Here is a 15154-nt window from a genome sequence, read left to right as displayed (position 1 = left end):
ACTTTGCAACTAAAGTTTCAAAACGAGATAAATTATTGATAAACATATTGATGAAATATGAAGTTCTTTGATCGATTTAATGACCATGTCAACAAATATAATTTATCATTAAGTCAAATGCTAACTAACGTTTGTCATGCTAATTGTTAATCGAATATTTACATTTGCTTTACTTTACTTTTGAGCTTAATATTGTTATCCTTATATGTTTCATTCACGTCAATGTTGTTTCAAAATTATAAATGTATGTTCAGAGTACTCTTTATAATAATCTATTATAATTCTGAAATATTTTAATTTATTTTATGAAAATTGCTCATGAAGATGACTATTTTCAGTTGCTCTGCTTTTGATCACGTCTACTTTTCCTCGCTAGATCACCAAACACTTGAATAACGAACTAAATGTCATTTATTTGTTTAGAGTGGATCTTGCATGGTGTAGGGGTACAGTCACGACTACCGCAAATTTTGAATTTCGAGGGCTTAGAATCTAGAGAACATGAGATTAAACCATCAAAATGTACAGGAAAATAGGAATTTCTTTTCATGTACATACATGTAAAGATAAAAAAAAAATAATTTAATATTATCTGACAAAAAGGAGACATATTCTTGAATGTTATTATCTATACGTTGAAGTTTTTTTTTTTTTTAATTGAATATGTATAGACCTAACAAAAAGCCGCAGTAAGGAACATTTCTACATTTACATATATCAGAATGAAAAATATTTCACCTTGGGATCCGAAAAGATCAACAATATCCGCTTTGCTATAAATTACGAGATTTTAAACACTTTTACATGTAGCTATTATCAAAAACAATTTAAATTGATGGAAGCTTTTTGTGCGTAGTTTTTTCTTTTTTTCGATAATTTAACATAGTTTTAAATTTGCATTGTTAATCGGGTATTTTTTTTTGCGAAAGACAACATTTTTTTTTTTTTTTCCAAATTTTCTGCATGAGGAAAATTCCTCATAACATTCTTCATGTTAAGAAATTTCTCTCAAATAAATTAAAATCATTTTCATATTGATTCCGTATATTGTTTAACTCTTTCGATCTTTGTAGGCGTATATTTTTTTTTTATAATGTTAACGTGTCACGTGAAAATTGCAAACAGCAGATGCAAGGGAAGTCACTTTGGCCAAACATAGAAGATATCTTTTATACATACGTCTGCAAAAAGGTCAACCATGTACAGGTGAAGGACTTCACATTTAGACCTTTGCTCAGCACATTTAGCAATAAGGGTTCTTTAAATATTTTCCCATTGCTAAGCATGACCTATTATTTTACAAATTGAGAATTGAAACACACGTTTGGTATATTCAACCATGAAATTAGAACAATCAAAGATTGCGTTTTTATTTTTTTTTCCCGTTTCCTTTGTTTCTCTAATGTTTTTTTTTAAACTAACCAGAAAAACAATCCCTTTTCATCCAAAGAATTAAAGATCGGGGATAGCTTTATTTATCAAATGAACGTTGTTATCAGATATTTTGCTCATTAACAGAGGTAATTGAAATACCGTATAAGTTTAAATTTTAGCGAGACTTTAGTTTGGCATTATTAGCGAGGGTGCTGCGATCGATAAAAATGAATATCGCTAAAAATTAATTGCGTTTTATTTGTAATAGCGTCTATAGTGAGCATTTGATGAAATCGCTAAAAATTAATTGCGTTTTAATTATAATAGCGTCTATAGTGACATTTGATGAAATCGCTAAAAATACTTCTCGCTAAAAAAAATTACCAAATTTAAAGGAAAAATCGCTAAATTTGTGTCTCGTTAAAATTTTCACTTATACGGTATATGACATATTTTTCTCAGCATTGTGAGTTTTGTGACGTAAAAATAAGTTTAAATCGTCTATTGCAACTATTGAAAATAATTGTAATTATGATAGAAAACGATTTAAAAAAATATAAAATTCCAACTTTATTTGGTCTAGAAAAATGTGAGGATATTGACACGAATTTCGGATGATGAATAATATCTCAATATCAGGTGTAAAAACTGTATACAGGGAATTATTCGCCCCTTTCGCCCTATCCACACTTAGTAGAATTAAATCGGGACGAATTTTAAAAAATAGTATAATTTCTTTTATTTAAAAAACAAAAAAAACATTAGCTAGGCTAATTTAAAACGGGACAAAATTTTTTGCAAGTATGAAAGTATGAACACGGGGCGAAAATAACCATGTATACAGTAAATACGTAATATATGATAATAAATCATTGACAACACAAAATAAAGGAAATGTAAAGGAAAAATTTATTGTCTTGTGTCTATTTTTTTTTTCACATAAAAGGCACAAAGCTCATCATCATTGTTATATTTACTTTACCGAATTTCCGACAATTCCTTAATATATTGCCCGTCTCTATTTCTGAGTCTACACTCTAGGCATTTGTCTTCCGGATTTTCATCTCAGTAAACTTCAGGGAATAGTGATATCCTGTCCAGTAATACCATTCCACGCCGTCAGCATACGATTTATGCTCTCCTCTTAAGTACAAACCATTCAAGTTAGCTCGATGGCAATTCTGATACCACCAACCACCTTTATATTGTTTTGCACAACCGTGTGCATCATCACGATCCTTCGTGGCAAACTTTCATCCTTAATGTCTAGTCATCAGTGAATCTCCTGAAGAAAAACAATGATGTTCCATTTAGTTAACCGTCTTAAAAAAAGAAACGATAGTTGTATTTCATTTGACCTGCCTGAAAAATTATGTTTTCTTCTGTTATTATTATATTTTTTTTTACTTTAATCGATATATTGTAAAATTGATATTTTAACTATTTTACTATCAACAAACGTATACTAATTATACATATATGAACGTGTATAATTTCTAGGTTATTACATGTTTCATTGATTAAATGCACATTTGCGACTTTTTTTTGGAACCAATTAAGTGTTTTAGATTCTAGTAAAAAAAAAACACTATTGCCCTAACACACTGAATTGAGATGTAATGATACTTCGTAATAAGCAATTAGAAAATTTAAAGCAGTAAAATTATTTTGACCACTTATTTGTCATGGTAGATAGAGTTTTTATATGTAAGAATAGGCTACAGAAAGACAGAAGGACATTTCAAAGACTAGTTGTAAACATTAAAGAATAGAAAAGAACACAATTGAATACTCTTCTTTGCAAACTAATCAACTGATATTTTCCAAATCTAGGTTTTTTTCTTGACTAAAGAGAAAAGATTCAAAGAATTTTCCACTTTTCTATATCTGTAAGATGTCATTAAGTCTCCTACATAGAAAACATCTGTTTGTATCATCTGTCTTTAAGGCAAAAATTAGAGGAGAAACTAGTCAGTGGATTTCATAAAATTAAATAAATTATCCTATTAATCAGTTATAAGTATTCATCATCAACTTACCAGCGTCTCCATTATAATCTACAAGGTTTAAAATATACCCCGATCGCTCATCTCCAATACTGAAGGTATTGTAGGTTGCATATCGGGAATTTCCGGAGAAATCCTTCAAATCGATTCTTAACTTGTAGTTTCCCGATGATGTAATCGTGTGGATTTTATCGTTACCTGTAGAGGATGGAATAAGATTTTCTTTTTATTCTCAGAAAGTGACTTAACATATAGATGTAGCGAGAGAGAGAGAGAGAGAGAGAGAGAGAGAGAGAGTAAAATTGTAGTGTCAAAGAAATATAAAGAATCATTTTTGAAATTCTTTGGTATCATATGGTCTTTCTAATGAAATTGCCTACTAATACTATCTATCATATGGTCTTTCTAATGAAATTGTCTACTAATACTACACCTAGCCAGAATTCATTTCCCAGACTTCCGAACCCGTTTTTGTACTCATTCCAGGTCCTGAAGAAATTTTCTGATCCATCTTGTCTTCTTTGTATAACCTAGAGTAGAAACAAATATAGATTTAGGAAAATCATTATTTTTATTAAACTTTCTTATTTATCCATATTCACAGTTTTAATTATTATTGTCACTTCTTTATTTTTATCTTGTAACCATTTCTTTACTCTACTTAAAAACATGAAAATATAGATTGGGTTTCAATATCTTTGTTATTCAGCTAAACAAAGTACAGTAAATTGAAAGGTATAGGCCTTTCCGATATAAAATATAATTTTACCCAGACTTTTATGCATCAAACTAATTGATGTAATGATAATGAGTAAGAAAATGAGACTATATGTCCTTTGCATTTAAAACATACAAAAGAATGTTTATTACCATCCATCCACCTCCGTCTGTCTCCTGATCACAATAAACCTGATATGCAAGTCCTGTCTTTGGGAAAATTGTGTACACCTTACTTTCCCTGTATCCTTTCAGCAAGAGGTCCTGACAGTCTTCTGGATAAAACTTGTTACACGTGTCTGAAAAAAAATAACGTCAGTGATTTTTATGAAAAAAATCAGATTGAAAATAAAGTCATTTGAATATTTCATAAGTTATTGTGTTTTAATAAAAAAAAATATGTTCAAATATACAAATTGGAAAGCCAGTTTCTAGAGAAAAAAAACAATCTATTTAAACATTTGTACTTCTACAATGTAATTTAATGGCATATTTGCGTCACTAATGCATGACTTGTTTTATGCCTGTTCCAGTTATTTTCTGAAAACCTTCAGTTCTAGATCACCTTTGATCTTTTGTTTTTAAAGACCAGATAAAATGTCTGATATATGAAATTTGAATCCTTCTACGTTGGCATGCAATTAGAAATCAAAATATATCTTATTGCATGAGGAACTAAAAATGTCTAGTATATGTTATTGATGTAAAAGAATAACAGGTGAATTTGATGCATCTGTGTCTTTTTTCTTGATTTTCCCTTGAAACACTGTGACATTTCAGAAGATTCAAAACTCAAAAAGAAATATTTGCATTACCTCTTAAACAGTTTTGGAATAAACTATGCATTAAGACCAGTTTTTGTTCAATTTCCTTGATATCTTCTTTTGTTGCGAACTCATTGCTGTGCCCATTTCTTTGGTTTATTCCAGTCGATATAGTTCCATTTCCATTGCAATTACCGCCCTGTTGTTTAACGACTTGCGAGGCAATGTTTTGAAGCGAATGGAATGAAGTTTTTTCTATAACACATTCATCAGCAGGTTCAAGTATACTCGCAGTTGCCATGGCTCCTAAAAACAGTAAAAATTTCAAGGTGTTCATTTTAATTTTCTTTAAACTGTTAGAATAGAATGGATATTCAAAACTGAAAAGTAAAACATAATTCTAATAGATATTGCTGAATAAAATAAATACAATAAAATAATGAAATAACAACAAAAAGGGATGATTCTACTCATAAAATAACAAGGAAATGGTAAATGTTTTAACGTACCTTTTCCAAGTAAAGCAAGTAAAGCTTGCAAACTGTATCAAACAAGACTCCGATGAGGTCCGAGATGTGGGATTGTTTTATTCTCATCATTCAAATGACGCTGTTTTTAGACTCATCTATGAACAATTTACGTGTGACAGGTGGTAAAAGACATGTCGATTTTTTTTCAAAACCATGTGTAATACCTGACTAAAAAGCATTGCTTCTCATGGATCGTGCCATCACGTTTACCTCTTGGATATTGCAGATAAATTGATTGATATACTCCAACATATTAACCTGGTGACATATTCTTCATGTTTTGCAGAAATTCAAGTCTCGCTTTAGACTCCATGAGCAAACACCTTAGTAAAACAAAAAAAATCATTTGTTTTTGTTTTTTTTTTCTCACACTACAGATTTTACATTCGATCAAAGCAGGAACACTGGCAAGGCTCTGTTTCTAGAGAAAAAAATTAATGCATATATTATTTTTGAAATTATACAAAAGTGATTGAAAAACCAATAAAGCCTAATTTATAGGAGTAAACAAAACGCACATGTGCGTCATTCAATTAGCTAAAATCATCTTTACAAACAGAAAAAAAGTGACGATGAAGGCGGTGAACATTGTTTTTTTCGAAGACAACCAGACAAGGAATGGTATTTACCTTAGCTGTGCTGGGAAGGGTAATGATTTGACGGATGCGGAGGATTGCTCTTATAGGTCGTGAGAATTGGAAACGAGGATACAAAAATTTAACTACATTTTCAAAATAATTAACCCTTTGAAATAAATGTGGTTTAGAAAAATTTTATCATAACAAAAACGTAGTTTTTAAGAAGGGGTGGGAGAAAATGCATTGCGAGTTGTAAACAGTGATTTGACAAAATCTAAGATCGGGTAGGGGGAAATATGTATGAAAGCCAGAAACATTGCAAACTTCCCTGAGCAAAAAATGTTATGTCAATGCCACATAGTAATATGCCTTGAAGCCAGGGATTTTTTAATGTATATCAGTAAGCAATTGTCGACATTTGTATGAAAGTAACGCCGTCAGATATATACTCTAGAGGGACCTTAAACAATATACAATCGATCAATATAGTTCTCAAATTGTATTAAATTTTACGTCAAATAAATCTTGTGTCTAAATTAGGGGTAATCTATAATAAGTACAATGAACTTTAAATTAATAAATCACCTCATAAGTGATTAATTAATTTATTCAGTATTTTCAAAGCTTTTTTCCTTCTTTCTAGCTTTTTCGAAAAAATTATGCTTCACACTCATTTAGAAAATCTATCAACCATCTGATAATGTTAACCTTCTGAATGATTCTCTTAATTCTGCATCAGTTGTATAATTTTGATTACATTGGAACCTTATAGTCAATATTAATTTTTTTTTATATATCCTTAATGAGATATATGTAAATATTTATAGCAAATAGTATTCAATATTAAAAGTCCATGAAACAATACAAAATAGGACCAGGGCAGACACGGAACTCCAAAACATCGAATTTGGGATCAGGTGCCATGGAGGAGTGAGCATCCCCTGCCCATTGATCATATCCGTGTCATAAAAGGGAAATCACACAAAAATCCTTCGTCAATTCAGTGTTTAAATAATGGACTAACAATATATTTACAAGAAAATGACAGTCAGCATTTAATTTAAATGAAAAAATGTATTTGCTGACAAGGTTATTATACATATATCGACCACAGAACTTTTAAAATCATGACTTTAAAGGGGACTGCTGAAATTCTTGTGTCATTCACTTGTTTGTTAAAAATTTACTTTGTTTTAGACATTGTTCATACATAGATCATGATCTTGCATATGGAATCAACTGAAATATATGAACTTCGTATGCAAGTGATGAAGATATATTGCTGCATAAGAAAGGGAAGTTCACAATAGAAATGTTAAAGAAATCACGTTGTTGTTAGATTACCACTAGCGTCATTTTCAGGTAAAATATCCAAACACAAAACTAATATGTCAGACTCCGTGATATCTTTTATCTCAAGCTCAACAGGATATATCGTATCGAAATATAAAACTTGTTAATTCACAGTACGTCTTCGATATATCTAAATGTGGAGTTGAATGCAACAGCAAATGTTTTCTTTTTTTCACAAAAATAGGCCTGTTAATAACGGTGCACAGTTGCTACTCATAGGAATTCCAATAGATTGTTGGAAGACCTGGTTTCCAAGAACCACATAGTATTGTCAATCATAAAATCAATCATTTTTAATGTCAACTTCAGAGTTCTTTTGTGTATAATCAGAATGTTTTTAATAAAATAAATTTGCAAAGACCAGTGACAAGGTAAGTAAATTTACGTGTTTTTTTTTTTAATTGAAAAAGTAGCTGTCAATGACATCAAAAACCGTACACTTTAATTCATCCTTGGGATGGTTATGTATATAGTTGAACATTCGTAAGTTTGCAAGCTATTGATTTTGGTTCTTTGCGATATTAGAAATATTAAAAATTGACACAATTATGTTTGTAAAGAATTTCTTCCATAGAAAGGGAACTATGAGTGAAAGGTGAAAAGAGGTATAGTAACCAACGTATATATTCGAGTCAATCGCTCCTTCTCACAGTTGTAAATGAAATATTAAAAAAGAACATGAATTCTGAGTTTGTCATTTATGTAGACATTAAAATTGTAGAGCATAAACTATCTCTCAAATAAAACTACCTCATCTTCTTTGGTCAAAGATTTATGCTATGAATTTGAAAACGTAGATATATGTAAACTTTCAAAAAAAAAAATGTAAAGATAATCATTTATTTTTTTTTACATTTCAACAATGATATATTCACACTCTCTGGGGTTTTTTTTGTAAACGATTCTCAGATTTGTGATTTCCGAATTTTCATCTCCGTAAACTTTAGGGAATAATGATATCCTTTCCAGTGATACCAGTTCACGCCGTTGGCATATGATTTATGCTTTCCTTTCAGGTAGAGTCCGTTCAGATTAGAAAGGTGACAGGACTTGTACCACCAACCGCCTTTATGAGACTTTGCACAACCTTCCCTATCGCCATGATCTTTGGTGACGAATTTGACATTATTATGTCGGGACATAAATGAGTCGCCTGAAGAAAAAAAAATCTTATTGGTTTAGACAGTAAAATACTAATGTGGGAAATTATGTTTTCCGTTCTAAAAAAATATTTTTTATGTAATCATAACAGCAATTTAATTGTTATTCCTTTGAAGTTTTTTTCTAGTCTTGTCTGACCCCCTTATAATATGTGTATATTTTGTTTTGCGTCATTTACATCAATAAATGACATTTTTTCACTTTCACTACTGCTTATATTTTATTTTTAGTCCATCAAAAAGCTAGCTCAGTTGATTTGGCTTCGTTCTTGCATTAATAACAGAGGAACATAAATTTAATTGTTTTCCCGTTTAGAAAATGACATGTAATTGACATTTAATGTTTTTATTTATATCTGTAAAAATAATTGTATACAGTAAAATTTGTTAGACATTGTATAATTTATTCATTGAAAAGTACGCTTCTTAAATACATTTTAAAAAGATTTGGCTTTAACAAACTCATTCTACCTAGTGCATAACTTATGACTGAGTTGATTATTATAAGATGAAGGATATGGAGACAACGAAAAGTATTAAATATCAAAGTTCATAAAAGAACAGAGCAAACACGGACCTCTTACACATGAGGTGGGATCAGGTGCCATATATATATATATATAGAGAGAGAGAGAGAGAGAGAGAGAGAGAGAGAGAGAGAGAGAGAGAGAGAGATAAACAAGAAACTTACCAGCATTTCCACTGTAACCTGAGACCTTCAAAATATATCCTGATGCCTCATTTCCAACACTGAATTTCTTGTAGCTTGCGTATCGGGAATTTCTCGAAAAATCTTTTAAATTTATCCGTAAAGTGTAATCCCTTGAGTTTGTAATTGTGTGGATCTTTTCATTTCCTGTAAAATATGTTTATAATTGATTAATAATATTTTTTTTCAAAGTGAAAATTAATATCCCTCCGCTTTCAAGTGATTCAATGTAATTCAAATAAGATCCACAAATATTTTTTTTCCTGGATTATTCGAAATAAAATATTCTCTATGAAATGATAGTAAAATGTTTTAACAAATGTAAAGAAGCAAAAATGGCCCATTCGCCCATGTATGGTAAGACTATTCTTCCATCTATATGTAAAGTCTGCCTTAATTATCTTTACTTTATGGGGTTACACGATAAGTAAAACATGGTACTACGCCATTAAAGCACGCAAACGTAGTGTTTGCTTGGTTCTGTGCCCATTGCGTGCAAAGCTTTCCTTTTGATCCGGGAAATGTTTCTTGTAAAACCCAAGAATAATATCGTGGAAATCTTGTAACGAGCATGCGAAAAAAGCATAAGAATCATGCGACTATCCGGTAAGAACTCTGTAAGTAAATTATCATAGTTTATAGGTAAAGTGAATAGTTGATTCTCCATATTAAGCTAGAGTGAAAACATGTAAAAGGTAATTATTTATGTGTACACCAATTTAAAAAATATTGACTTTGCAATTTATATACACAACATGATTAATAATCCTAGTTTTTATTCATCTCTTTTCCTTGTGAAAGCAAAGTTCAACAATAGTATTTTCTTTAAGTTTTGTTTTTCTTACAAATACTATAATAGGGGGTACTTGTGTGCTGGGGAATTGTTGGGAAAGGAAATGGGTCATCTTAAGTTCATTTATCAATTTCATTTCTTCTTTGGAAATCCACTGATGCTTTTAAGCCTGTTAAAGTAAATTGTTACTGAAACGTCCAAACCCTAGTCGTGTAACTTACACGAGTTTCTTCGCAACATTTAAAGTCATTATACCTAACCAAAACTCATTTGACAAATTCCCAAATCCGTTTTTGTAGTCATTCCAGTTTCGAAAGAAATTTTCTGATCCATCCTGTCTCCTCTGTATAACCTACAGTGAAGAAAAATAACAAAACGTATTGTTATACCCCTGCTTGTAAAGTGTGAGGGTAAATAGTAATCAAGATGCTCGTCCGTTTGTACGTCCGTCCGTCCATCTGTCCCTCAGTCCGTCTGTTACGCTTTGGGGTACCCATAACTTATTCGCAATTCCTATTATACCACTGAATGAAATTGGATGAAACTTTATTATATATTGTCATCGTGCACCTCATATTTTACTTTTTGATCCGACACATATTTTGAATTTTCCAACACTGCCATTATATTCAAATTTTTGTCATTTTTATCTTAGAGTGATTTCCCTTTACCCGTCTGAGTTGTTTACACGTATGAGCAAAACATGCATTTTGCCATTATATTCATATGTGGGACAACAAAGTTGATGAAGCAAGAATATTAGCAGTCTTCTTTCAAGAAACCATTTCACACTATACGCGATACAATGACCTTGTCATCAAATTAAAATTTATCAAAAGTAAAATATTGACTGACTTTTTTTCGTAACGATTGTTAGGTCAATATTTATATACTGAGTTGTCCACGATTTTTTTCTCTTTTTTTCTCCGAGCAGACAAGGAGCAAACAGCGGCATTGACAGGTCGGAGGGATATGCTGACCCTTCCATGGCACCTGATTCCACCTCTGGTTTTAGGTGCGTGTTTAATATCCTTCAATTTTGTATTGTTAAATTAACTTTTGAGTTGAAGTACTGCTCGGTATCTCCATATATTTCATGCACGTCTATTCATTCGTACGTACTAAATGTAAAATGAGACAAATGCTTTCATAGAATGCAATATATATTATTTCAGAATTTACAACAGTATTATTGATTTCTTTCTTGAGAACTGCAAAACATTTGGGAAAAAATGTTACCAAAGTTCTCGGAAAAATATACGTGTATGGCATTCCCAATGAAATTGAAAGAAATTCAAAGGATAGCAATATTCTGCCGCCTACCTCCAAATTAATTTCAAAGACATTTAATATTAATTAAGATTCAGCAATTATTTAAAAATCAACTAAACTAGTTTAAGTCGATTGAAAGTGTTTATTACCGTCCATCCACCGCCATCATTTCTCTGATCACAGTAGACCTGGAACCCAGTTCCTTTATTTGGGTAAATGGTATACACCTTACTCTCTCTGTAACCTCTTAGTAGTAGGTCTTGACAGTCTTGTGGATAAAATCTATAATTCATATCTATTAAAGAATACAATATGATTTCATTCATGTCATTTGTAACGAAAGTTGAATGAATTCAAAATCGTGCATATCTTAGAAAAATATTTCTTTTTTTACCTTGACTACAGTTCTGTATCAAGTCATGAATCGATGCTAGTTTCTCCTTTATCTCTCTGATATCTTCTTTTGTAGCCCACTCCGTATTGTTTTCCTTACATTCACTGTCCGTAATTGTCTCACTTTTATTACAGCACGTTTGCTGTAGGTTCACGAGTTGAGAGGCAAGGTTAAGCAGTGTACGAAACGAGTTCATTTCCGTCATACATTGATCTGGTTGTTTACATTTAGATGAATCTTTCATTGATTCAACAGTAATTGGCACCAGGAAAAGTACAAGTAGTACAATATTTAATTTCATATTGATTGCCTTTTCAAAGATGACCTTAATGCAAAAAAGAAGAATAAACTTTGTTTTTGCCTTTGAAAAATGAACAATTGATTAGATTAATTTTGATATATTCAAAAAATGCACTTATATATTACATGTACCTTACATTTTATCATATTTTACAATCATTTAAAATAAGTTAAATGATTCAAAAATTACTACAATCATGATGAATAAAAGTGTAATTAAGAGTCAAGAAACAGGTATCCATTATAATTGTAAGGAATATAAATATCTGAATATTCAGGGATCTGAAATTATAATTAAATCAGGCATTTCTTTTCCGAATAAGCTTTCAATATTTTTTTTTTTTGTTATTTTAAAAAATAAATTATGTTGAGTTTTTTCCCGTATTCTTTTCAATAATTTGTAAAATATTTCATTCGATTTTTCATTGGTATTTACAACATAAAAAGCTTTGAATAAAGGAATTTTTAAAAAATAAAATCTTATGGAAATTTATTTTGTTTTTCGGTTCACTTCTTATGACTTAATTAAATAAAATCATGAAATGAATGCTATCAGCAAATGGAAATGTTTTCAATGCGAACTTACCTGTCAAATGTAAAGAGAGTTAATTTGATGCAGATAAGATATAAATACTAACGTTAATAAAAGGAAGAATGCCTGCTGTACTATCCCAAATTATTATAAAGTTGCAACATATGTTCGAAATGTGATACCCTTTTAACGTCACGCTAAACAGTAATCAAATGTTAAACTTTGATAAGGGTTGCTTTCAGTTTTATTCCTGTCATAAAAGAGGCTTTTTACATATTTCTCTTTTAATGAGATGACAATTAATATTGTAATTAAATAAGAAAAATTATCCTGTTTTGACTTTTTTCACCTATGTATATCATTCATTGGATTTTTTAATATCCTGATGTAAGAATTGTTTTGAAGTGATAGTGTGATGATATAAAACAATATGGATTGCTTTGAAAAAAAATAGTGTAAAACTTAAATGTGATGTATGAACATTGGATAAAAAAAAATATGATTTGTTGTTGGATATGATTTTATTCCACTTTTTTGTGTGTTTTTCCCCAGAGGCTAGCATAAATCTACACATGCTATTATGACCAGGTTTGCAAAAATTGTATTATTAGTGTTTAAAAGCAACGGTTTTCTATTTTGCCTTGTAAACTACAATAGTACTTTGTTTTCTTAAAAGTAAAAGAATTTTTATTTGCCATATTCTTTAATTTAGTCATTATGTCTGAGACCCTTTTTACAGTATAAGGCTTTCACTTAGTCAATTAGGTTCAGTATAATTAGCTTTTACCCGTGTGGCGAAGTAGGCAACATGGCTATTGTAAAATATTTTAAGTAAGTTTCTTTGAATGTAACGAAAGAGCAATTAATATTTTTATGTGTAATTAGACGTTTGTAACTAAAGTTCTTACTCTTGTCTGTGCAAATGAGTGAGGAGGAGTATTTCGTTTTCAAAATACTAGTATTGCAGATTAATAAAATTTTATGTTTCATTTTTTTTAATTTACAATCTTTTTTACCTTGTTTTTGACAAATTTAAATTAAAATTGCAGTTGTTATTGATATTTAATGTATTAAGAACGGGGTTGACTGCATCGGGATCAAATTGATGTTTGAATCGGGTTTGGCTTGACCGGGATCGAGTGCTCAATTAATTTAAGGACGCTCTAAACACTGCACACTATAGAGCTCTATTTATTGGGTAGTTTTTTTGCAGTTAGGGTGATCTGCCCTTCGATGTAAGATTAAAGAAATTGTTATTTAACGTTACCGTGATTTTTTTTAAAATATGTACTATTATGTATCATCATTTTCAAATGGCTTATAGCTATATAGTTTATTGCAAATCTCATTGTTGAGTAAGGTCCGCCAATCAAATTAATTAACCCTGCCCATAGGGATGACTTAGCCTACTTTTGGGACGACTGCAGGAACTACTGAGACCACTGTAAAACTGTTCTTAAAATGTTTTGTGTTTGGTTGGGCCTGGTTGGTACTGTAAGTTTCAAAAGATATTGCATCGGTTTCAATGCACAGGGCATGAAAAGAATACAATTTTTGGTTTAAAAATTGTTACACAGGATTTGAAAGTTGCATGGTCAGCAAAACCTGATTTATTGATGAGCGTTGTTTGATAGTTCTTCTAATTCCAAACCTAATGAAATTGAATATATGAAGAGAACGAGCAGTATTCACTTTAATAATGAGAACTCACAAGTGTTAAAATTCACAATGTCATTATGACGTTACGTTAAACGTACGAAATTCATTCATATACATATGCTATTTTGAAGACCTCTTACAGAAAATATGAAAGAGATATTGAAAAAAGAAAGTTGGTTTGAAAAAAAATATATAGTCTGTAGATATATTCAGAGGCCAAATTGTCCTATTTTGAAATCAGGCGAATTTGTGTACTTTCTGAGTCAAGTTCTTTCATTGAATAATACAATTGCGAACAAGATGAACACAGACCTCCAAAACATCATAGTTTGGACCAGGTGCTCATTGTCATGATTGGGAAATAAAGGAAAATCCGTTGACAATTTAGTGTGTAAAAATGGAAAGTAACAATTAGTATGAAAAACGCCAGACGGCATTTGTTTTAATTATAAAATTTATTCGCTGAGAAAGTAAATGTATCGACCATAGACTTACTTAATGATGATATTACACAAGACTGCTGATTTTCTTATTTTGTCAACTTGTTTGTCAATAATTTATACCCCGTTTGATAAATTCTTAATGCGTAGAGAGTGCAATTGCGTATCGAATCAATGAGAAATACTAATCCCGTATGTAGGTGATGAAATTACGTTGTATATTGCTGCATAAGTAAAAAAAAAGTTGGCGATTAAAAAGTTTGTCATCACTTTTATCATAAAGCTTGGTTGATATATCACCATTGACATCTTATTCAACTGAAATATGCAAATATGAAAGAGATTTGTCATACTTTGTGCTATCTTTTATTTCAAGTTCCCCGGGATATATATCGTATCAACAAAAGAGTCTAGAAAAAAAGCTCTTAATTGACAACCAGTCGTCAATAAGAAATTATCTAAATGTCCAGTTGAAGGTGACAGCAATTTTTTTTTCACTTATTAAAATTTGGCGACATTCTACTTAATATGAATACAATGAATGTCTTATAATTTGTCATTATTCAGTAAAAA

At 30.6% G+C, this 15154-nt stretch overlaps 2 protein-coding genes across 2 annotated transcripts; both read right to left on the bottom strand.

The window, feature by feature from the left end:
- Positions 1–2449: 2449 nt before the first annotated feature.
- LOC134237846 (ryncolin-4-like) lies at positions 2450–5424 on the bottom strand. The gene is made up of 6 exons (XM_062719989.1): positions 5371–5424; positions 4913–5214; positions 4251–4396; positions 3814–3910; positions 3414–3578; positions 2450–2517 (listed from the first exon to the last, which is right to left on the bottom strand). The coding sequence occupies exons 2-6, from the start codon at positions 5196–5198 to the stop codon at positions 2450–2452; spliced, it is 762 nt and encodes a 253-aa protein (XP_062575973.1). The 5' UTR covers positions 5199–5214; positions 5371–5424.
- A 2803-nt stretch (positions 5425–8227) lies between these two features.
- LOC134237845 (techylectin-5A-like) lies at positions 8228–11549 on the bottom strand. The gene is made up of 4 exons (XM_062719988.1): positions 11406–11549; positions 10240–10336; positions 9174–9338; positions 8228–8475 (listed from the first exon to the last, which is right to left on the bottom strand). Exons 1-4 carry the CDS (start codon positions 11547–11549, stop codon positions 8228–8230), a joined length of 654 nt encoding a protein of 217 aa, XP_062575972.1.
- Between the last annotated feature and the right edge of the window lie 3605 nt (positions 11550–15154).

Source organism: Saccostrea cucullata, unplaced genomic scaffold, assembly GCF_032062105.1.
Source record: "Saccostrea cucullata isolate Sc308-1 unplaced genomic scaffold, CSIRO_AGI_Scuc_v1 ctg348, whole genome shotgun sequence".
NCBI lineage: Eukaryota > Metazoa > Mollusca > Bivalvia > Ostreida > Ostreidae > Saccostrea > Saccostrea cuccullata.
The sequence above is the reverse complement of the archived record's forward strand: the minus strand, read 5'-3'. Positions and strand labels throughout refer to the sequence as shown.